Here is a 21,597-nt window from a genome sequence, read left to right on the forward strand (position 1 = left end):
ACGATGGATAGCGAGAAAGATGTTCAACTAACCGCTCGATAAAGTCATTCAGTGATTCCAAGTAGTCCTATGGTCAATTGGCATTACTGCACTATTCTCAGTTCGGCATCTCCATCAAGAAGATACTTCGATTTGTGCTCATCGAACAACTTTTTCAGCTCTTTCACATACAAGTCATGGTAGTAATCGATCTGCTGCTGGCTGGGAGATGGCATAAAAGGAATGCTGACCGGGCTGCCAACAACTATGTTTATAGGCTTGCGGAAAGGGAGTAGTCCAAAGTCGTAATTGAAGACTCCACGAGCGAAAAATAGAGGGATTGTGAAACCCAGTCTATTTTTCAGCCACATTTGGAAACTGTAAAGTGCCTTCCTGAACAAAAAGAACGAGTCAGAGACCTCACCCCTATTGCCTGATGTCTCAAACACATTGTATATGTTTGTCTCGCCAAATCCGTAGATTGGAACTAAGCTAACATCTCCAAGCTCCAAGGCAATCTTCACAAAACCCTTGCGCTTCTTCAGCACAATGTCGTTCTTACCAGGTTTGGCAAGTAAAGACTCACTAGCACCACCAACGACTATGGCCACACTTTCATTCTGTCTAACCAAAGACATTACATTATGCTTTGAGACTGATGATATTCCTAGCGACATCAGGTAGTCCCTGTAGAACGGTAGTCTGAATTGGTTGTTCAATGTCAGCAGAAACACCCTGATTCCTGGGAACAGCTTCTCGAAACCTGCTCCATTGGTCGCAAAAGCGCCTGTGACCCCCATAGAAATGATACCGTGAGGATGGTACGCAAATATGTACCTTGGACCCGTTTTGACTTGTTTTGAAACCCAAACTTGCGTCTTCGGTATACGAAGAGCCGCAAGAATGGGGTCAAGAAACCTGGGAAGATACCCAAATGGCGAGATGAAAACCTCTTTGCTGACCTGCTTGGTTGTGAAAGTAGGCTTCAAATCAACGGATTTCCGAATGCGTATCGGAAAGTAGTTCACAAAGTATTTCCAAATCGCCAGGTTTCTCATCGTGGAGGAGTACCTCCATACGCTATTTCCGTTGCTTGGGGTTCTATCATTGAGAAAGAAGAACACGAAATAAACGAACATAAGTGGCCATAACTGGGGGAGCGAACAACATATGAAGAAAAACGAGAGAATCAGTGGAATTGTACACGTGTGCCACAAGACAGCTAAAGTCTGCAACCTCCTCTCAAGAGGTATTCTTTGTGGAGCAAATGCGGGGCGTCTAGAATCATCGGTCTCCGCCACCTTTGATATTTTGTCGTCGTAACTGTGACAAAGGATATCATCGCATTCATAAGACTCATTGTTTTCCTGGCTGAATGTTTCTTCGTTCAGCACCGGCATTTTGGTCAGCCTGGCAAGGAAAAAAAAAACTGAGAAGTCACTCCGCTTCCCCTGCAGCGCACTAATGTTACTAAGAATCCTGATTGCTTGATCTGTCACCTATACCCGGGTCACTAAATTTCTGACTTCGACGGCTCAACTTCTGATTAGCCCTTATTAATCAAACTTTTGACTTATCATTGAGATTGGTCACTGCTTTAATAAAATGACAGAAAGAGGACCGGATCAATGGTTTGAGGATATCAAAAACTGCAAGACTCTCAGTGAAAATGATATGAAACAGCTGTGTGAGAGGGTGAAGGATCTGCTCATGGAGGAGTCCAACATCCAACCGGTGCAGTCTCCTGTGACGGTCTGTGGTGATATCCACGGCCAATTTCATGACTTGCTGGAGTTGTTCAAGATATCTGGAGGCTTTCCAACCTCAAACGGTATCAGCATAAATTACATTTTCCTCGGGGACTACGTTGACAGAGGATACTTCTCCTTGGAGACGTTCACTTTACTAATGGTTCTGAAGATCAAATTCCCACAACACATCACTCTTGTAAGAGGCAACCATGAGTCGAGACAAATCACACAGGTATATGGGTTTTACGAGGAATGTTTGAACAAGTATGGATCCACCATGGTTTGGAAGTATTGTTGCCAGGTCTTTGATTTTTTGACGCTAAGTGCTATAATAGATGGCAAAATCCTTTGTATTCATGGTGGTCTTTCCCCAGAAATAAGGATGCTCGATCAAATCAGAGTTCTATCAAGAGCCCAGGAAGTTCCTCACGAAGGTGGGTTTTGTGATCTTGTTTGGTCAGATCCTGACAATGTTGATCTCTGGGCAGTCTCGCCCAGAGGCGCTGGATGGTTGTTCGGAGCAAAGGTTGCCCGTGAATTCAACCACATCAACAACTTACAGCTCATTGCTAGAGCTCATCAACTTGTCATGGAGGGATTTAGGTACCATTTCAAAGATAAAGATGTGGTAACAGTGTGGTCTGCCCCAAACTACTGCTATAGATGTGGCAATGTCGCCAGTGTTATGAAAGTCGATGACGATCTGGATGTCACGTTTAAGATATTCAGTGCAGTTCCCGATGATACCCAGAAGATCAACCCAACCAAGAATCAAAGGAATGAATACTTTTTGTGATGGTTTTCCGATACTGAGGGAAAAAAAGAACAGACATTGTTCTGACGATGTGACGATTTCGTGTTTGATTTGATGTAATATCCCCTTTCCATTTATATATTATGAGATAACTTTTGTATCAGTTTGTTTCCCAACATTTTCTAACAAACTTATCCATTTTGACCACCTTCTTCACTTGGCCTCCAATCCAGGGATGCTCCAGCATTTGCCTCGGACTTGGCCGACGCTCCGGCTCCTTGATCAAACAATACTCCAAGAAGTTACGGAAGGAAGCAGACCAAGTAATACCCTCTTCTGGTTCATCGTTGAGCACAGGAGTGAACTCCAGTATCATGGACAAAAGTTCTATAGGGGTAAGCGCCATAGTCCTATCAGTGTTATGGAAGGGAAACTTTCCTTGAGCAACTTCCAGCAAAGTTAACCCCAAAGACCACACATCAGACGAGACCGTATATGGCTCATTCTTTATCCTTTCAGGGGCCATATAGTAGGATGTGCCAGTGAAGGTTGTAGCCAGAGAGTTTACAACTTCACCACTAACACCAAAGTCACACAGCTTCACGCTTCCGTCCCAGTCGAGTAATATGTTTTGGGGCTTGACATCTCGATGAATGATCTTCCTTGAGTGCAAGTATGATAAACCCTGCAGCACACTTTCCGCAATTTTGCCAATCACCTTCTCTCCTATCCTCCCATTTCTGGATTTGATGTTTTTGTAGATTGCATCCAGCGATGTTCCCCCCATAAACTCCATGCATATATAGATAGATGCGTCCTCCTCGTCCATAAATGTCCCATAGTAGTCCACAATATACTTGCTTTTGCAGCTGCGATTAAAGTTCAGTTCCCTCATTATTTGTGTCTGAACATTGGGATTCGGATCTGTAGTTATGGTCTTCAGAGCAAAAATCTGGTTCTTCGACTTCCAATTGCATTTTTTGACAGATCCCCCATTCCCCTCTCCTATGAGCTCAAGCTCCTCTATTTCGTTTGATTTCGATAACAGTTTCCAATCGTCTGCATCTAGCTCGTGTATATCCTTTTTGCAGACCGCCTCAAGCTCAGCTTTGCGGTCGTCGCCTATAGAAAGGGTTGACATAGCCAGTACGGGGCTATCAAAATCATTAGGCACACTTACCGGAGTGCTCTCGCTTATGGTGCTCTGCGAACTAGAGCCCAGGGACGAATTTGTGCCAGAGCGTTGCTCTCCAATTTTTATCGGACGTGCTGACTGAGAATCTTGAGACGTTAGTGGAGCCGACAACACAGGCGGCGTCGGTATGGAGAGTGTCGGCAGCTTTGGTCTTGTTCTTCGTTTGTGAATGGACATAGGAGGTCGCAAAGTTGGCGGCGGCACAGGCATTTTTGGAGAATAAATAAAAATTAAATCAGATCCTTCGCACAGTCTCAACAAACATAGATCGCCCAATCGTTTATCAACCGGAATTTGGTTCTGAGGCACGGAATGTAGATGAGAATATGTGCTCAGGTGGTTGCGCGCGTGTTAATGTTAGCACGAATCTCGCGAGGATAGTCAAAACACGACTTTGTGGGAAGCTCAAACTAACCTGTGTCTGTTCACTCCAGTGTTCGGTACTCGGTAACTTTTGAATTTTTTTGAATTTTTCATATTTTTGGTAATATAACCTAGTTTTCAATTTTTTTAATTGACTCAAGCTTGGAATTTTGAGCACGATGGTTGGTTAAATGAACACCTGTAACTCGGACCGTCTTCCTAGGATGTCTTTTCTTGACAAATGAGAAACAGTCGAACCCATACGCTTATCAAACCCAGGAAGAATGCCCGCGTCATAGAAACGCACAAATTCAGTCATTAAAAAACGCAGTGGCCGTTTACGACCATTCTCCAGGATTATTTTTTCGCGAGCGGCAAGCGGAAGCAGTGAAATCAGGTAAGCAACGACAATCTCTTCGCCAGTGAGACTGCCGTCGACCTCTTGAGCAGGAAAATGGTGTCTATTACAGAGAACCTACAGCATTGTGTTGTTTTCTCAAGGCAAGGATTGATGGCCCGGTCTTCTGTCTCAACAAAAAGATCAACAATAAGCTTGGTAGGAAGAAAGCCATAGGTCCGCTCAATGAACTGAACTTCTCAACTCTAGAAATTTGGTTGATCTTATGAATCTTCTAGCCAATAAGCTCGCTCTTGAAAATACCGAGCGCTTTATTGCTTCGCTTGGTCGTACAATCACAACCCGCTAACTTGCTGTTGCCTTTGGGGTTTATTTGATGCCTTTTGATGCTAGGAACAGAATTCACCAGACTGCCAGTCGTAATTATTATGGCGCCGTCATCACTCTTTATGACGTGTCGCGGGTCATGACTGCCCTGGACAGGTAGGATATTTTTCCTGAGACCTTGTCGGCTGTTCCTTCGACTTCTTCGAAAAAAGCCCAAGAAGTCCAGGGTAAGAGCAAAGTCTGTTTTGATCAAGGCTCCCTCTCCTTGTCCCTGTAGGATGTCTTGTATGTTCCACTTATTGATTGCAATCCCCATGCTTGTGATCGTGGTCGTAAGCTCGAGTTTTCTTCTTCTGGGACTGAGCGTGTTGCCCTCTAGAATGGCCGACCCTATACTAGTTGTCACGGGTCTTCGGGTCTGTACAGGCTGATGGGTACTCCACTGATCTCTATGCCTTATGCCACTGATTGTTGAGAGGTGAACTGAATGTTCTACACCGTATAGGAAATACTGTTTTAATAGTTAGATCCCCATGTGACTCAAAGAGTATATGAAGAGGGTCTGTCTATGGCGTTCAAGGTACGCAAAACGCAGGGCTCCGGAAAGGTCGCTCTCAGCTTCCAGAACAAGCATGATCCGAGTATCAACCGAAACCTCAACAATGGCCTCCGGCGCTTCATCAAAAACAACAGCGAGCACAAGCTCAATGTTCTCAGAATAGACCACAGTAAGCGTAATCCCATTGGCAAGAAAAGCCGCAAAGCCCGTCTCGGCCTAGTAGAACCCTCAGAAGGGACTTCACCAGGCAAAGACATAAGAACCTTGTTGATAGGTGTGAGGCCGCTCAATCAGCCGCATTACTATTCTAGCGGTGTGCGGCTCATGTCGCACAGAATTTATTGAGTGATAAGAGACCATACCCCTCTATTGAAGCTCATACCCTTCATGAGCTTCTTCCGTGTATCCCAGAGGAATGTTAGTTAAGTTTCCGTATTATTCAAGAAGCCCCCGTCAGATTTGAAGCTCTTTTAGTGTCTTGAATGACAGCAGGGAGGTGGTCGCTGGAGACCTGAGGTGAACCACGGGGAGAGCAAAAAAAATTAAGGGTGGACATGCCACCAGAGCGACAAGCATGACTATCTAGAAATAGCAATGCACATTCTCTCCTTTGCGCGATCGGTCAAGGGCAACAGCTACCACCGAGATGAAGGTAGTGAAGGACGAAGCGGGAGCTCATCATGACCAGGAACAATCAAATAAAGTTGGCGAGCAACATTATCCTGTTGATAACGCAGGTGATCCGAGAGTTACCTATGTGTAACAATCGCTTGTCAGATATCTCAGGAGAAAGAAGAGAAATGATAAAATCAGCGTGAACTTCCGGACCAGTGACCGTAGGATGAAGAGAGCACAAGCCATAGAGAGCTCGTCGAAACGGATTTACAACAGCATCAAAATCTGGCGTACCATTATTAATAGACTTAAAATCACCCATAAACGAAGTAATTAAGATGAATAAAAATCGTATAAATGAGTCACTATATAAGCGACATAGTCTCTTTAAAAATGTTGACACCATTACCATAGGTTGTAAATTCGACCTGATCAGACACTCTCTCCTTTATAAATCCTATCCTTCATTTCATACTGGAGAATGAATATGTTATTTATTTAACCTGAGGGTCTAATAAAATCTATATTCAAGATACAAAATGGTACGAAAGAAAAGAATCTGAGCTGAATATAAGACCTTATTCATATATGCTGTTTGCATCACACAAACTAATTTCTAACGTTGTTTAACCGTCTAATCCGTCTGTTTCCGGTAATCGACAGTAAACTACAGCTATCAAAAAGTAAACACCTGCTCTCAACAGAAGAAGCGTAAGAACGACACTTAGGATTCAACATTACTAAACGATCGATGCCTTGAAACAAGTTTCTATTAAAGTTCAAATATACTGTCATATCAGAAGCGATGCTGAGCCAAGAGAGCTATTCAACACATTGGTTTAACAACTTTCAACATAGAAAACAGCGAACGGATTCTGAAAATTGATTACATTAGTTTCACAGTTAGGCTATGTTGAACACCATTAACTTAGGTCGTACAATCAACCAACTCAGACATTTTTAGAATTATATTCTTCGCTCTGGATATATAGAATGCTAGAGAGTTTGTTTGTTATTCAAGTCACTAAAATAGGTCTCAAACGGATGGTCTATACCTTAACGTGGACCCTCTTTATATATACCATTCGGATCACAAGAAAGTAACTCATGAACTACTTGACCTTATGGTCACCCACCCATGAACTCTTGGCATTAGGAAATGACTCAAGGTTCTGCATAGTTATTGAATTGTCAGCCTGGAACACCGAATGCCAAGCCCCGAGCATTTACAATGCACGCGGGTTTAACACCTTTCAACTGGCTAAACAGATATTTTATCTTCCGAGAACACCATATTTAGCGCTAGTCGTCTCCTATACTACGTACTATGTATGCTATTCAAGATATGAATATAGCTCTTAGTGTCAGGGATTGCGGTCAAACTGATCTGAAACGGAATTATAGTTTAGAATAAAATCATGAGTGTCCTTCTTAAGACTAATAACACGGCATTCAAGTCAATTCAAAAACCAAGCCAACGTTGGGATCAATTGAGATAGCCTGCCAAATCAACCAGATCAGATACTCTTTCCTATTAGAATTCTAGCTTTCATTGTAAATGCCATCAATGCTACAGAATAAATATGTTATCGACACAGCACAGCACTCTGAACACTCAACAATCTCAACAGGATCGATTTATGGATTCCCAAGGCCCCGTCGGATTATGTTTTTGGCAATCTTTACCAAGTCAGCATTAGAATATTTCTACAGTGAGCGGCAGAGGCTTACTATTGGTTCTAGGCGGTGTTATGGCCAACCTCGAAGCCATAATTTAGAGTATTGTACTAGAGCCTCAAGTATGAATGCATGTCAAACACCATTCTCTAAAATCATAGCTGAATATTTCTGAACGATTGAAACCATCTATACAGAGCGTTATATCGTATATATGTCACCGGCAAAAACTCTCCTTAGTATCGTTGACGACATTCCTAGTTTTCTAAAAGAGGGAGGACAATTAACATTGTGAAAAAATGGGATCAAATCCCCTTTACAAAACTATTTACAAAATCGTTTTCACAAGCTACCCCAGCGAACTCTTCGGCAGGTGTTGAAATTGCTGAATCTTGAGACTGTTATGAGCAATATGTTCAGCTTAGACAGGAACGGAACATTGAACATCATGAAATAACTATGTTTTGTTAGCTAGGTTCTTGTGTGATGCAAATGTGATTTAAATGGAGAGTCTAAAGCGTGTTTGGATCATTAGATTTATAATTTTGGTAGTATCTGGAATAACATACTTAATCTCTAGTATAGATGACATCTAGAGCGAATGTTAGAATTATCGTAGGAAAGAATTTCTGGTCTGGTTGATTGTGTAACCTATGTTAATCGATAGCAAGAACAGGTAATCAATACATACGGGAAGTACATGTGTTGAAATTTCTAGACCATGCCATGAGATTTTGGTGTACGAACATGTTTAGTCCGTTTCCTTACCAAGAGGGACATTAGGGAACATGAATGAGAGAAATTCAAATGCCTGTTGAGACTGTTTATTCTGCAGTGTTATGAGTAGTTTATTTTGCTTAGACAGTGACAGAGCATTCACCGTCATGAAGGAAACCTCTTCTGTTAGCTTTCTTCTGTGTGATTCAAATAAAATACAAATAGAGTCCAAAGTGTTTATAACACCTAAGATCTGTAGTGTTTTTATATCTTGATTGATAGATTTTGTCTATGTTAAAATGAGGTGACAATGATTTACGATACTGCGATGGTGTTGTTAATCAATTTCAACATAACACACTTGTTTTCCTTTGCAGCAGACATCTGGAGTTGAATATAGAGTTCTTATTGTGAAGAAGGTTTGGTTGTAATGACTCTATGCAACCTGTGTCTTTTAATTTGAGCGATTTCTGCTTCCGTATATTGTATTTTTTGCTTCTTTGCGGCAAATTGCTTCCTAAATTACGCGAATCTTTAGCTGTATGATTGGTGATTTTGTAGCAGTTGATAGATTTTAGAATTATGGAGGTACTCTTATGCAAGATTGCTCTAAATCGATTTTTGGCTCTCAATTTGCTTTTTTGATTTGTTTGGTTACAGATTTGGGAGTCTGAGCTCAGTAAAGCTGTGATAAAGTTATTGTAAGGTGTGCTGAGGTTGCGTTTTTATCTGTACTGCCTGGTGTTGTCCTCGTCTCTATGGTCAAACTAGTCATTCGTATTAAGTTTTCTCTTGCCGAGTTTGTTGAATATGTACAGGATAATTTAGTGCTTCCTTAAGCTCTGTTAATATGAGATTATCGTCCTGTTTTTGTCATATCGACTAGATTTCCGTGCTATCTAATCCCCTCTTAGGTCCTGAGCTTATTGTATTATACACTTTTGTTCGGCAAGAACTCCGAATTGCTCCACTGCGATTTCTTTCTCGGTTTCGGCTTGCTTCTGTTTCGTCTCTTTTGGGAAATAGAGCTTCAAATATTCCATTCTCGCAATGTCTAGATTTCCCTGGTCTGCTTTCATTACAACATCCTCCCTGCATAGAGGGCAACTATCCTTACTTGCTCTTTGTAGCTTGACCAGACACCGCACACAAAAGACATGTCCACAATCGAGACGGATGGGTTTGAAAGCCACAGATGTGCAGATAGGGCACGTGTAATCTTCTACCTGTGGAACAACACTCAACAGCTGCGTCGCTATGATGCTGCAGAGTGATTGCACAAAAGATGTTTCTCTGAAAGTCTGTAGTCGCACCAGCATAGGAAAGTTTTGTGTATCCAAAAGTGTCTGCTTATTGAACTTTTTCAGAATCTTGTAAGAGGCTGTATTGTTCAAATCTTGAAAGCGTAAGGCTTGGATGAGTCTCAAATTCACAGTGTAAAATGATTGAAACGCCCTGGCGCTTTGCTTGTGACGAAATTTCGAGAGCAATTTGGTCTCCTCAAGTCTTCTGGAGAACATTTCAAGCTGTCCGCGAGCCTGTTCAACTTTGCGTTCACCAACTTTCACTCCTGAGCAGCTGAAGAATACTTCAGAATCAATGTACATTTTGAATATCTCTCGCCAGACGTACATGTCGGATCTTCGTATGCTTGGTGATGTGAGCTTGCTGATTGAGTTGCTTATCTGTGTCACAGATTCTGTAAATTCGCCTTTCTGCACGCTCTCCAGGTTTGACAGATCTCTGACTTCACTGTACAAAGTTTCGAAAAACGCTTTATCCTGCTTTAGTTCGATCAAAATTTCGATAACCCTCTTCGTTGATTCGAGTCCACTTTTCTCCAAATCATCCGCTTGTTGTACCCTCTCATCTGAAAATGTGACAATCCTGCCACCGAGTTCGTGGATTTTTGACAGGTCCTCTTCTGCAACTCGCATTTTGAGATAAGGTCGTATTTGTTCGTTCTCGGCAATAAAGTCATATTCAGCCAGATAGTGGAAGCTGTCGGAACCTCTGTGAATAATAAGATCTGTGATATCGTTCTTCTCTAATCCGCTATTTTCCAGCTCCTGAACCACACTGTTAATGTACTTCTTCAGTTTCTTATACTGGATGGTGTACAGGGCCCACTCCTGAGGAATATCCTCGTTTTGGAGTATCTGTTCAAGCAGCTTTGCAAATTTCATGCTGCCTATTCATATAGGTGTCATTCAAGTATTCCAATGATGCCAACTTGAGCTGAGTGGGAACAATAAAGGTTGATATGTTTGTTACGCTCCTCTCTATGGCACGCATAAATATTTTTTGGCAGAAAGTACCCCCACGTGAGAAAGTGGGATATACACACCCTTGGACAATAACCGATTATATAACCAATATACATGACACAATCTGTTCCCGTCGCGACTAACATTGGTTCTCTGGTTGCGGTTCTGCTTACTCAATTTGAGCCGTTCGAGATATCAGAGATGGATGGTGATAATAACAGCAGATATGACAGGCAATTAAGGCTCTGGGCAGCCTCTGGCCAGTCACTCCTTGAGGCCTCTCACGTCTGTCTAATCAATGCTACATCACTGGGTTGTGAGGCTTTGAAGAACCTTGTCTTGCCAGGTGAGTATGATTGAAGAACGCTAAAGATCATTGTGTACTAACTCGGGAATAAAAGGATGTGGGAAATTCACAATAATAGATGACGCCAAGGTTGGAGCTATGGATCTTTCAAGCAACTTTTTCCTCACAGAGGCTGATCTGGACTGCCCGCGTGCTTCTGCCGTTTTAAGAAATCTACTTGAACTGAACCCAAATGTGTCTGGTAATGCATTGGTTTGTGATCCTGTTTCGAAGCTGAGTGATATTGGCTTTTGGGAGGGATTCTCTGTGGTGATTGTATGTGGAGGCCACTCTTCGACCGTGGATTCTCTCTCTGATTTACTATGGAGTCTAAAAATCCCGTTCATCCGTCTGCTGTTATCGGGGTTCTATGGAAGTATTAAAGTCAACGTTCCGGAGAAAGCACTGACAGATTCACACATGGAGCTAAAGGGCGACCTTAGATTGGACCAGCCGTGGCCAAAACTTCTCCAACACGTCAACGCCATCGCCTTTGAGGAATTGGATGATACAGAGCACGCACATATTCCTCCAATTGTGATTGTGGTCAAAGCTTTTCAAAAATGGAAGAATGAGACCAAATGTTTTCCAGAAAATCGCAAAGAGAAAGAGGAACTACGTCTGGCTATAGGAAGTTTACAAAGAAGTACTAACGAGCAGAACTTTGACGAAGCAGTTGACCTCGCTCGGAAATTGACAAATTCAAAGAAAATCGTGCTGCCTCTGAAGCCCTACCTTACCATGTTGAATGATATTGACTGGAACTCCAATATTTCACCATTTTGGTTCTATCTTCTCGCATTGAAACAGTTCTTGGATCAAAATAATGGGCTACCCCCTCTCTCTGGTGACCTTCCCGACATGGCTTCGGATACAAAAAGCTACATCATATTGCAGAGACTTTACAGAGAAAAGGCTGAAGAGGACTTCTTGAAGTTTCACGCCATTCTGCACGATTTACTAAGGGAATTAGAGAAATCAGTCGAAGAGTTTACAGATGAAACATCTCGCTTGTTCTGCAAGAACTCAAGGCAGGTTATAGTACAACATGGCACGCATCACCAGGTCTCGAAAAAACTAGAGAATGAAAACGATGACATTATGAAAGCAATTTACCTGTGTCTGCTGGCAACCACAGAAACTAATCACACACAAAAGGCATCCTTGGAAGATATAGAGCGGTTTGTCAAAAGCAGCTGCGAGCGATACACAATTACATTGAGTGACGAAACTCTTGAAAGCGTGTCAGAAGAAGTGTAAGTACTTCATTTTTTGTGTGCTTTTATCATGCTACTAACTTTGTACCAAGAATTCGAACTTACGGTAGCGAGACTGCAAATATTGCATCTTTCATGGGCGGCATCGCTGCTCAAGAAGTATTGAAAGTATGTTGAAGTTCTTTATCTTCTAGTGATTCTCCTGGGTGAAACTAACTGAACTCTAGCAACTCACCAACCAGTATGTCCCACTGGATAATTGTCTTGTATTTGATGGTATTAGAAGCGTTACCAGCAGCTTCGAAGTATAAGCACATCGCATTTTCTCTATCTTCATTTCTTTGTTGCCTTCAATCTCCTGAAACGCTGCGTATTTGCAACCATATTCTCTATGTAAGACTCGAAAATGGCATTATCGCTTTTCACGCTTTCTCTTCTATTCATCCACTCCTTGCATAAAATCAACAACTGAGATTTGTGACTTTTCATGCTCTCAATTTTGGCCGAGAGATCAGCTTCTGTGATATGCGATTCTTCGAAGAAAAACCGCGTTTGTAAATTCATCTCAGTCTCATCAACTGCCTGGTATGTTCTTTCCTCTAGCTTCAATCCACTTTCCATCGTTACTGAGAGGTCCAAGTCCTTTAGCATTGAGTGAACTCTGTCAAACTTACCCGATGACAGCTCGCTTTCTCCGTAAATGTTGGTTATCGTTCTTTCCGTGCTCGGATTTAATATTTCATCAAGATCTATTGGAATTCCCAATTCCAAGAAAAGTTGTCGTCTCACCAAACTCTTTCGCCAGTTGGGCTTGATCAGTTTGGGGTGCTGTACTAGTCTATCCAGTAGCGTTCTGCATCTGTCACCGATAACAGATTTGGCTTTCGAGTCAAAATCTGTTCGGCTTTCATTGAAAATCTCACTCATCACGAGATCAATTCTCTGGTTTGAGGGCGGAGTGATTCTCACTTCTGGCGCTTCAAAGTTGAGGGGTTCAACCTCTTGCTGCTGCTCTTGCTCCTCCACGAACTCATCAAACGACGAGTCAGAGTCTGATTCCGAATTGCTTGTATTTAACATCGGAATGTTTAACTTGAAATGTAACAGACTATTAACCCTATAAAGTTCGGTTAAGACATCATAACATCGTAAAGATGACACGGGTGGAACTTCAAATGCACGTACTCATCTCATCCCCATCTTGGACTGGCCAGTCCGTAGTGCCAAAACAAGGCAATACATACATATAGTGCGTGAAACTAGGATTTTGGAATTCAATGCTCTATGTAGAATCAAAACTATACCCTCACATCAAGGTTTGGTTTTTTGCTGGAGAGTCTCTTGCTCTTCTTCCCAGCCGCTTTTCTCTCGTTCTCCCCAACGGTAATCAGATCTCTGCCCAAGTTATCCTCAGGCTTCAGTTTATATAATCTGACTATCCAGTTCTCACTTGTGAACACCTCTTCGACGGTATCTAAGTGAATGCTGCGAGCATAGCTTGAACTCAATCTTTGGTTTCTTACCCTGTCCATAGCATCGTTTGTGCCAAACACATCTCCAAACCTGTAGAAAGAGAGCTTGTACATCAGCGAATTCTTCATTGCATCTGTAGCCCCGTCATCCACACGATATTCACCTCTGTCTGTGAAATAGGTTCTCTCGTTCACCTCTTCAGGCCAGATTCCTTCCGAGATCCTCACCATCCACAAAAACTTGTTAATATCATCACCTGAATAGCCAATGAGACCACCGAAAATCACAAGAATGTAATCAACACCGAGCCTGCGCATGATCACTTCTGCCTTTCTCTCGTCAACAGACATGGCTTTACCCACCGTAGCAATATGGGTATTGTTCCATGTGTTGTTGTCAACAAACGTAGTGCGGTCGGCCATTCCTCCAATCTGATAACCATAATCCCACCATGACATAACCTTAGCATCCTCGGCAGTGTTCATGCGAAGCCAATAATATGCTTCTCTATAGTCATCGATGAGCAGTTGAGATCCATCTGGATTCCTAGACGCCAAAACCACGGAAGGCGAAGAGTATGCATTAGAGGTCACCCAGGTACAATGGTAAACATAAAAGAACAGGTAGAAGATGAAAGAGACAGAGACCAGCGCTTTTGAAATAAAATTGACCCAGTTCGTCTTCGTGCTTTTAGCCTTGGATTCACTTGGTTTTTCACTTTCGTCGGCTTGTTCGGACAAAAACTCCTTAAAAGTGAGGTAGTTGTCAAAGAGCTTTCCGACAGTGATGGCACCACAAACACACACCACAGGAGCCAATGTGAGCATCAATCTGACCATAACACCAGCAAAGTAACTCGCCAAGACGGAGTAGATGATAATGAAGATGGCCTCATTGGTAAGTTCCTGAAAACAGAACCAAACACCCACTGGAAATAGCCATATAAGGAAGTTCAAATCGAAGAAGAAAGCGGACCATGGTGTGGGCTGATGTTCTGAAACGGATGCAATGATTGGAATGTGGATCTTAGCATAGCTGGTATCCCACAAGGAGTAGAATCTCCCTGTCCAGGGAGCAATCAGGCCCAACTTAGTCGCGGTAAACAAAGCTGCTACACCCAATGCAGTCACCAGGACTCCGAACAGAATCATCAGTCTTGAGTATTTCTCTGGAGAAAGAGTGTATTTGAAGTAGTTTGCTAGCAATACCAACTGCAGCAGACCGAAAACCCCAAGACTACTCATGTGGTCGTTGGAGCGAATAGGCAAGAACCCCACGAAGGGAATCTGCATACTCATAAGTGTTCCCAGAATGTACCATGTGGTATAACTAGTGTAGATCTTGTAGTCAAATCTTCCCATCAAAAGCAACACAAACACGTGTAGAGGGATCAGGTTTGTGATAAAAACGTATCCACCCCAAGCACTCACCATGTAAAAATAAAAGACTGAAGTCAGGGCACTGTAGAACACAGAGCCTAACTTGACGGATTTGACCCACAGATAGAAGGTTACCATGAGAATCGTAATAGCAATTGCCTCATTATCATATGATCCCGCAACAGATCTGGAAATATAACCTGGAGTGATGCCCATGAATATGGCACTTAAAAAGGCAGATGAAAGTTTTGTCTTCCGGGAGACAATGGCCTCGCTGGAGTTCGTGACTTCCATAGTCAACAAGAACATCGCAAGAGCCGTCAGCGAACTGAAAGCGGGTGCCAACAAGACACAAATATTTCTTATGTCAATTGGCAATCCACATGCTTTCAACATTCCGTGTATAACGGAGCTGGTCACCATGAGACCCGGGTATAACGTACCACCGGTGACTCTTCCAAGGGGATACCAGGTCTTGTCATCAAACCAATTCAAAAAATCATAGTAGCTGTTATTTACCAAATACTTGGTAGCCCTGAAATTGAACCAAGGGTCGAACTCGTGGATGATACTTTCAAACCGTATGACCGAGAACAGTCTCGAGGACACAGCTGCGAATGAAATAGAGACGAAAATCCCAATCGTGAGTATGAGCTTGATGGCTCTCAGCTTCCCAGCCGATATCACGACCTGGCCATTGTCCTGGTAACTGACGAACATGGATGGTGGAATTGGGTTTTGGTAACTGGCAATTGGTAGTTGACAAGCTGTTCACGTCCTTGACGAACGTGTACTTTTGATGCGTAGTGTGGTGATTGATTAAATTCTCGAGATCAAAGCCCCCCAATTTCCCAGTTGCTTAGTCGTGCGAATACCATCTTCCCCTACTTAGAATCGCGATATCGATCTCTCAGACTTGGAGCCCTCCATGTGAAAAGGGACTTACCGGCAACGATATCAACACTCAGAGTCCACACATAAGCAAGAAACTCGGTTCGCAAGGTCTGTTTATTTCGATACAGTTATATACCTATTCCATACATTTTTTTCTGATATTATTCCAAACAGTATCCCACCGAGTCACTCAGCATACGCTTGCGGCAATCCCCCTCAAACATGACATCTCATGACTTCTACATGCCAGAAATCGAATCTGCGATCGCGCGGTCATTAACAGAGAGGAAAGTGTTGTTGATATATCTGTCGCCGAACTCGACAGCTCAAGATACCTGGGAATACGATCGAATCCGCCATAACCAAAATGCGGAGGTGTCACGTCGAATACTGCTAGAAACCGTGCGCCTCAAGCTCGTGAAGGACACCCAAGGGTTCAACTACTTCCAGCAAATATTTCCTGGCATTACCGTTCCGAGCTGCTATTTATTGCTGGGATCACGCGTTCTGGAAGTGATCAGTGAGTCCATCAATGTGGAGGCCTTCAACGAGAAGGTGCTACAAGTGCTGGATGGTCACATGGAGGCGAGAGAGCCAAGCGCAGATATTGTGGCAAATCAGAGTGAGCAGCCTCAGGAGCAATTTCCTACGCCAGCGGAAACTACTTTGGAGCCAGAGGTTGCGTCTCCGGAGCGTCAAAGAGCAAGCAAGAAGCCAAAGGTTTGTTCTGACCCGGCAAAGATACCCAAAGCTAAAAAGATCCTGGCGGATCAGGTCAATTCAAAGTCACTCGTGAAGGAATCTCCTACTCAGAAGCCAAATACTAGCTTACAAACAGAGAGACCTCATGAAAACATCCATAACGAGAGTTTGGAGACCAGCCACGATTTTGCAATCCAATTCAAACTGTTTGATGGAAGCGTTCTGAGAGCTTCTTTCGAGAATAATGACACCCTCGCTCATGTAAGAAATTGGATCATCTCAGAGAGACAAGAGTACGAGTCTGATTACTTTTGCTTCTACAAGCCGATTGATAGGATCACGTATTCAGAGGAGGACGAAAACCTCACTCTGAAGGATTTGAAATTGAATCGGGCTAATTTGATCTTAAAACCTATGGATCCAGGCGAGAGCTCGTCGCACAATTCTGTGGGTCAGACTGGAACTTATGGAGTTTCTTGGTTGAAGACTGAATTTTTCAAAATAGGATCCTTCCTTGGCTTTTCTGGAAAGAAAGAGCCGGAAATGCCTGCCGATGACGTTGTCGCAGAAGGAAGCAGTTTCAAAGCAGATCCAGAGATTTCAGAGGATGTCTCAGCCTACCCTAGTTCTCTGGAAGCGTCTTCCGGCTCGACGAGGTGCTCGTCACCTCATGAAAGTGAGAGGCCAGCCCTACACTTCAACTCGTCCACTTCACAATTCAGTCTCAACGGGCCGAGTTCAAATAAGCTGGTGATATCGCCTACCGAAGAAGTTTCAGTTGACCCTGTCGTGCAGCCAAGCAATTTGCGGCCATCATCTAGAACCGAGTTCACCAACAACACTGATGAAGAGAGAAAAACATACAATGGTAACTCCCTGGAAGTCAAGGACGAAAATAAGGTATGGGGGAATATGGAGGATAGCTAATGTTAAATGCTACACCTGCACTTTGATTTGTTAGGGTTTATATCATTTGATCGCTGTTTGCTTTAATGTTAGGATGTTGTCTAGATTTATGGTAATTATCAAAATACACACAAATTTGTAAAATATGAGCAATTCCAAAAATTTCAACCTAAAACCTACGTGAACACCCTTTTCACACTGTGTAAACTACAGAAACTTCTGCAATCGAATTTTATTAGACTCTAACAAACGTTCATGCCCTTGAGGCTTTGACAAAAATACATCGATAGTGATAAACAGTGTTGGGAACGCGCTTTGTACTCAGCACAAGGCATCAAGAGCACAGCAGAAACAAAGGGCTGCAAGACATCCACCACAGCATCCACAACCACCCTCTTCCCTTGGAGGAGGCTGTTGGACATACATGGGCTGCTGTTGTTGGTAGTAGCCACCCTGCTGTTGTGGTGGGCCTTGTTGGTAGTAGCCACCTTGTTGTTGTGGAGGACCTTGTTGCTGAAGAGCGAACTAGTTAGTGACCGTGTCAAGGCAAAATATTGGCAGCAGATGTACTTACATAGTACTGCTGATTCATGTTTTGGTGTTTTGACTCGAAGCTTGAAAAGAGATATGATAATTGTTGGAATAGAATTCCCCGGAACAAAGCTTTTTTTGGACCTGCCCCATGAGACCGTGAGGCTAAGTAGCACAGCCTTGTATTTCAGGTAAGAATTTTTTAAATGCTTTATGTGTACTAACCTATTTGTCCCAATCGGGACGACATAAAGTTCAGCCGCTTTTGGACGATAAGGGGGCCGCACATCGCATCATCAAGTTATCCCCAGAACATCTTTAACGAAATCAGTCTATATGCTGTTCTGACTCTGTGCGGGATATATTTGCTAATTCCGGAGTTAAGTTTAGTAAGACTATAGCTGGTTTTTTATTCGTGGCTATCATCAAAATCCCAGACATGCAGGGCACCGAACGTTCTGATACCAGTTCGTTATCCGAGGGTACCGCCAGTACTTCCACAAGCGAAATGCACACGCCACCACCTTCACCAAGATTGTCATACTCAAACCAGCTGCCTTTATCACCTCCTCGCCACATTCTGAGCAGACTCACACCTGTTGGAAGGAAAGCGGATCCACCAACTGTGTCTCTGGATCTTTCAACCCACAGTCTACGCAGGAAGAAGATTATACAGGAAAAAGTCCAGCGCATCTCTCAATATTCAAAGGAAGTTGACGAGAAGGCTTCCAAGGCTCAAGCATTGAAGAATGAGCTAAGACAAAACGCTAGAAGAAGGTTCGGAGAGAAGATGAACAGGGCCTTGGAGAAGAGGAACCAGATTATAGATCGAAAGAGGAATCTTGCCTCAAAGCTCCAGAGAAGGAGCTCTTTACACAGCAATCTAACTGGAGTTGAGGAAATTGTGAGCCAGAATACGGATCAGTGTGAGGAAGACGATCATTCCGAAGCCGACAGCTTTGATGACCACATTTTTGACGGTTTCAATGAAAAGATCATCAGAAGAGCCTTATACAATTACAAATCCGCAGCTTTGTTCAAGAGGTTGCGGAGAACGCATATCTTTGGTCGTTCTTTGGATTTGTCAATAGGGGTAGGATACCAGAAAGCCTCAGAGCTGATACAGATCAAATGGGTCATAGAAGCTCTTTCTTTTATCCTAGGCCCTTCCTTTGGCCTGGTTGACGATAGATTGGAGAAACATTATTCCAAAATCTTCCTTTATTCCTACCTCATGCTTTGTGAAAACAAGGAAAATGGCAGCAACGGAGGTCTTTCCTCAAGTACTGATACTTCTCTTCCTACAAATGAAAGGGATTTCGCTTCATATCTTGAGGGACTCTCCAGCACCGAGGCAAAACTTTACACGAACACTTCACTCTACAGGATCATTCTGAAGATGGCTTTTCAGAATAGTGAAGATGCTTTGAAAAGGTTTAGATCGTTGTTATTTGCACCGTTAAATGTCTCGCTAAATTCAAAGAGCGCAGAGAGAATCTCGTTCTCTCTCTCTTGGTTGAAATTCACCCACTGTTTCGACTCCTATCTACTTCTACATCGCCAGAGAAGCCGCATCCTACTTTTAAGTGTGGTAAACGTTCTACAGAGGGAAATAAACTTCTTGAAATTTTCCTCTGAAGAAGGCATGCAGACGAATGACGAGTATGAGAAGGCAATTTGTTCATTTGAAGTCAAGGTCACCCAAACGAAACGAACGATAGCGATGCTTGATGCAGAAAATAAGAAGCTGAATCACCAAAAGGCTATTTTAATGGAGTTCAAGAGAAGTATAGTCATTTCCGATGATAATCCACTATTATACTCTTCTTTGAGCAACCCTGTTTCGTCTCTTGCTGAAGTGGCAGGTGGAAAACTCACCTCTTTAGTTGACGATCCTTCCAACGCCCTGAAGGTCTCTTCATGGTCTGCTTACATGTCTCCTCCGGGTCTGTCCATGACAAAATGGAGACAATATCTTATGAGGATTATCTTGCAAGCTAAGGGACCTGGCCCGAACAACTTTATCATGCGTTCGGGAAGAAACCAATACTCACAGGAGAAAAATCACGATGAAAGCGTTGATATAGATGTGGTGAGATCCTTATGCGGTCTCAAATCATATAAAGAGGCATGCAGTGAAGTTTTGCGTCATCTAGAATATCTGGATGAAGTTGAAGAGATGATGGAGACTGTTTTTGATCTCACAAAGCAACTCATACTGTCATTGGGAGTTGTTATAGAGGTTGAAGATGGCGATACCTCTAAGCTATTGGTAGATTACTCTTATCGACAATACAGGAGCTCCATATTGAGGCTCTGCAAAACCAAAGAGCTGAAAAATGATTTTTACTCCGGGGCTTTAAACATCAATGACTATTTCGCTCTCGTTTCGAAATTTGTTCTGGAGGAAGCCTCTTTCAATGGAAACTGCTTTGATGAGTTAATGGTGTTTTTGAAGCAGGGAGATACCAAATCGAAAGCTTTCTACCAAGAATACGTGAGATTGGTGACAGAATGTGTCATATATGGAATCAATCATTGGTGTTCAAGTTTCTTCAAAATGATCAAAATGGATCTGATAAAATTCGAAACGAACTGTTTTGTTCAAGAATTTCCATCCACAGATCTCACAAAGCCTCGCTTCAACTTGCTGCATTCTTTTATTTCCACGAATTATGTCCCCGCCAACGATCTTCTCAAGCGTACTGGGCTACTCCAGGAGGGAGATGAACTCAAGAACACAGGGATTGATGTCTTCTTGGCCGGGTTCATTGAACTTGTTACTTCCGACATGACACTGAAAGAGAACATGAATAGTCTTCCAGAGACATTCGCACTTTTGACGCCCGAAATACGTTCTTTATGCGTCAAATACAAGGCGTTCCTCTACACTAACTTGGTTTGTATGTTGGTAATGCAGTATTTCCAGAACTGTGAGTTCAAGCTGGAGTCGTATGCTCAATATTGTGTGTCCCCTCGAATGAACTCTTTACAGGCACTGTTCGACCAATCTCTGCTGATTAGCCAAATTCATCACTATTTTGAAAAAAGCTTCGAAAGTGAAAACTATGCCGGTTTGCCAGAATCCAAGCAGGAGATACTGAACATAATCAGAAGGAACGCCAGAGATAGACTCGGGGGGACTTGGGGTCAACTATTTCCTGAACTGAGGTTTGAGAAAGATATCGAATTTTCCATTCATGAAATTGTGGAAAAAAATGTGGATAAAGACATAATTCAGGGTCTCATTAACAAAATCGAGGCTCCACCATCGATGCAACGCAAGTCACTGAAGGGAATCTTAGCTGAGGGAGTCAAAGCCTTCTTAATCTCGAAGAAAGTCGACTATCCCCAAAATGCTGAAGGCCTAGAATATACGGATATACAAAAGCTAAAGCAGCTAACCCGTTCGAGTTTGAGATTGTTTCTGCAAGACCATCCTACTTTAAGAGCTGCCCTTGAGGCGATATCGGAGGAAGCATACAGCATCTTCAATTGCAGTTTCACGGTTTATGGGAAATACTATTCAACGACATTGGACTCCTATATAACGGAGCTGGTTTAATATCGTTTTTTCGCTAATACAT

At 42.8% G+C, this 21,597-nt stretch overlaps 12 protein-coding genes across 12 annotated transcripts; 5 read left to right on the plus strand and 7 right to left on the minus strand.

Annotated features, from left to right (window-relative positions):
- Nucleotides 1–83: 83 nt before the first annotated feature.
- Nucleotides 84–1,379, minus strand: KUCA_T00002736001 (uncharacterized protein; the record flags this gene model as incomplete). Its single annotated transcript, XM_022603013.1, has 1 exon — nucleotides 84–1,379. One exon carries the CDS (start codon nucleotides 1,377–1,379, stop codon nucleotides 84–86), a length of 1,296 nt encoding a protein of 431 aa, XP_022458761.1.
- Nucleotides 1,380–1,584: 205 nt separating this feature from the next.
- Nucleotides 1,585–2,526, plus strand: KUCA_T00002737001 (uncharacterized protein; the record flags this gene model as incomplete). Its single annotated transcript, XM_022603014.1, has 1 exon — nucleotides 1,585–2,526. The coding sequence occupies one exon, from the start codon at nucleotides 1,585–1,587 to the stop codon at nucleotides 2,524–2,526; it is 942 nt and encodes a 313-aa protein (XP_022458762.1).
- Nucleotides 2,527–2,644: 118 nt separating this feature from the next.
- KUCA_T00002738001 (uncharacterized protein) lies at nucleotides 2,645–3,889 on the minus strand (the record flags this gene model as incomplete). The annotated part of the gene is made up of 1 exon (XM_022603015.1): nucleotides 2,645–3,889. The coding sequence occupies one exon, from the start codon at nucleotides 3,887–3,889 to the stop codon at nucleotides 2,645–2,647; it is 1,245 nt and encodes a 414-aa protein (XP_022458763.1).
- A 785-nt stretch (nucleotides 3,890–4,674) lies between these two features.
- Nucleotides 4,675–5,043, minus strand: KUCA_T00002739001 (uncharacterized protein; the record flags this gene model as incomplete). The annotated part of the gene is made up of 1 exon (XM_022603016.1): nucleotides 4,675–5,043. The coding sequence occupies one exon, from the start codon at nucleotides 5,041–5,043 to the stop codon at nucleotides 4,675–4,677; it is 369 nt and encodes a 122-aa protein (XP_022458764.1).
- A 252-nt stretch (nucleotides 5,044–5,295) lies between these two features.
- Nucleotides 5,296–5,631, plus strand: KUCA_T00002740001 (uncharacterized protein; the record flags this gene model as incomplete). Its single annotated transcript, XM_022603017.1, has 1 exon — nucleotides 5,296–5,631. The coding sequence occupies one exon, from the start codon at nucleotides 5,296–5,298 to the stop codon at nucleotides 5,629–5,631; it is 336 nt and encodes a 111-aa protein (XP_022458765.1).
- Nucleotides 5,632–9,218: 3,587 nt separating this feature from the next.
- KUCA_T00002741001 (uncharacterized protein) lies at nucleotides 9,219–10,481 on the minus strand (the record flags this gene model as incomplete). The annotated part of the gene is made up of 1 exon (XM_022603020.1): nucleotides 9,219–10,481. The coding sequence occupies one exon, from the start codon at nucleotides 10,479–10,481 to the stop codon at nucleotides 9,219–9,221; it is 1,263 nt and encodes a 420-aa protein (XP_022458766.1).
- A 195-nt stretch (nucleotides 10,482–10,676) lies between these two features.
- KUCA_T00002742001 (uncharacterized protein) lies at nucleotides 10,677–12,436 on the plus strand (the record flags this gene model as incomplete). The annotated part of the gene is made up of 4 exons (XM_022603021.1): nucleotides 10,677–10,908; nucleotides 10,988–12,164; nucleotides 12,218–12,293; nucleotides 12,353–12,436. 4 exons carry the CDS (start codon nucleotides 10,677–10,679, stop codon nucleotides 12,434–12,436), a joined length of 1,569 nt encoding a protein of 522 aa, XP_022458767.1.
- Nucleotides 12,437–12,458: 22 nt separating this feature from the next.
- On the minus strand, nucleotides 12,459–13,205 carry KUCA_T00002743001 (uncharacterized protein; the record flags this gene model as incomplete). Its single annotated transcript, XM_022603022.1, has 1 exon — nucleotides 12,459–13,205. One exon carries the CDS (start codon nucleotides 13,203–13,205, stop codon nucleotides 12,459–12,461), a length of 747 nt encoding a protein of 248 aa, XP_022458768.1.
- A 218-nt stretch (nucleotides 13,206–13,423) lies between these two features.
- Nucleotides 13,424–15,697, minus strand: KUCA_T00002744001 (uncharacterized protein; the record flags this gene model as incomplete). The annotated part of the gene is made up of 1 exon (XM_022603023.1): nucleotides 13,424–15,697. One exon carries the CDS (start codon nucleotides 15,695–15,697, stop codon nucleotides 13,424–13,426), a length of 2,274 nt encoding a protein of 757 aa, XP_022458769.1.
- Nucleotides 15,698–16,093: 396 nt separating this feature from the next.
- On the plus strand, nucleotides 16,094–17,500 carry KUCA_T00002745001 (uncharacterized protein; the record flags this gene model as incomplete). Its single annotated transcript, XM_022603024.1, has 1 exon — nucleotides 16,094–17,500. The coding sequence occupies one exon, from the start codon at nucleotides 16,094–16,096 to the stop codon at nucleotides 17,498–17,500; it is 1,407 nt and encodes a 468-aa protein (XP_022458770.1).
- A 300-nt stretch (nucleotides 17,501–17,800) lies between these two features.
- On the minus strand, nucleotides 17,801–18,071 carry KUCA_T00002746001 (uncharacterized protein; the record flags this gene model as incomplete). Its single annotated transcript, XM_022603025.1, has 2 exons — nucleotides 17,801–18,004; nucleotides 18,054–18,071. The coding sequence occupies 2 exons, from the start codon at nucleotides 18,069–18,071 to the stop codon at nucleotides 17,801–17,803; spliced, it is 222 nt and encodes a 73-aa protein (XP_022458771.1).
- A 378-nt stretch (nucleotides 18,072–18,449) lies between these two features.
- On the plus strand, nucleotides 18,450–21,575 carry KUCA_T00002747001 (uncharacterized protein; the record flags this gene model as incomplete). The annotated part of the gene is made up of 1 exon (XM_022603026.1): nucleotides 18,450–21,575. One exon carries the CDS (start codon nucleotides 18,450–18,452, stop codon nucleotides 21,573–21,575), a length of 3,126 nt encoding a protein of 1,041 aa, XP_022458772.1.
- Nucleotides 21,576–21,597: the final 22 nt, after the last annotated feature.

Source organism: Kuraishia capsulata, genomic scaffold, assembly GCF_000576695.1.
Source record: "Kuraishia capsulata CBS 1993 genomic scaffold, Kuraishia_capsulata_scaffold_3, whole genome shotgun sequence".
In the NCBI taxonomy this organism is placed as follows: Eukaryota; Fungi; Ascomycota; class Pichiomycetes; order Pichiales; family Pichiaceae; genus Kuraishia; species Kuraishia capsulata.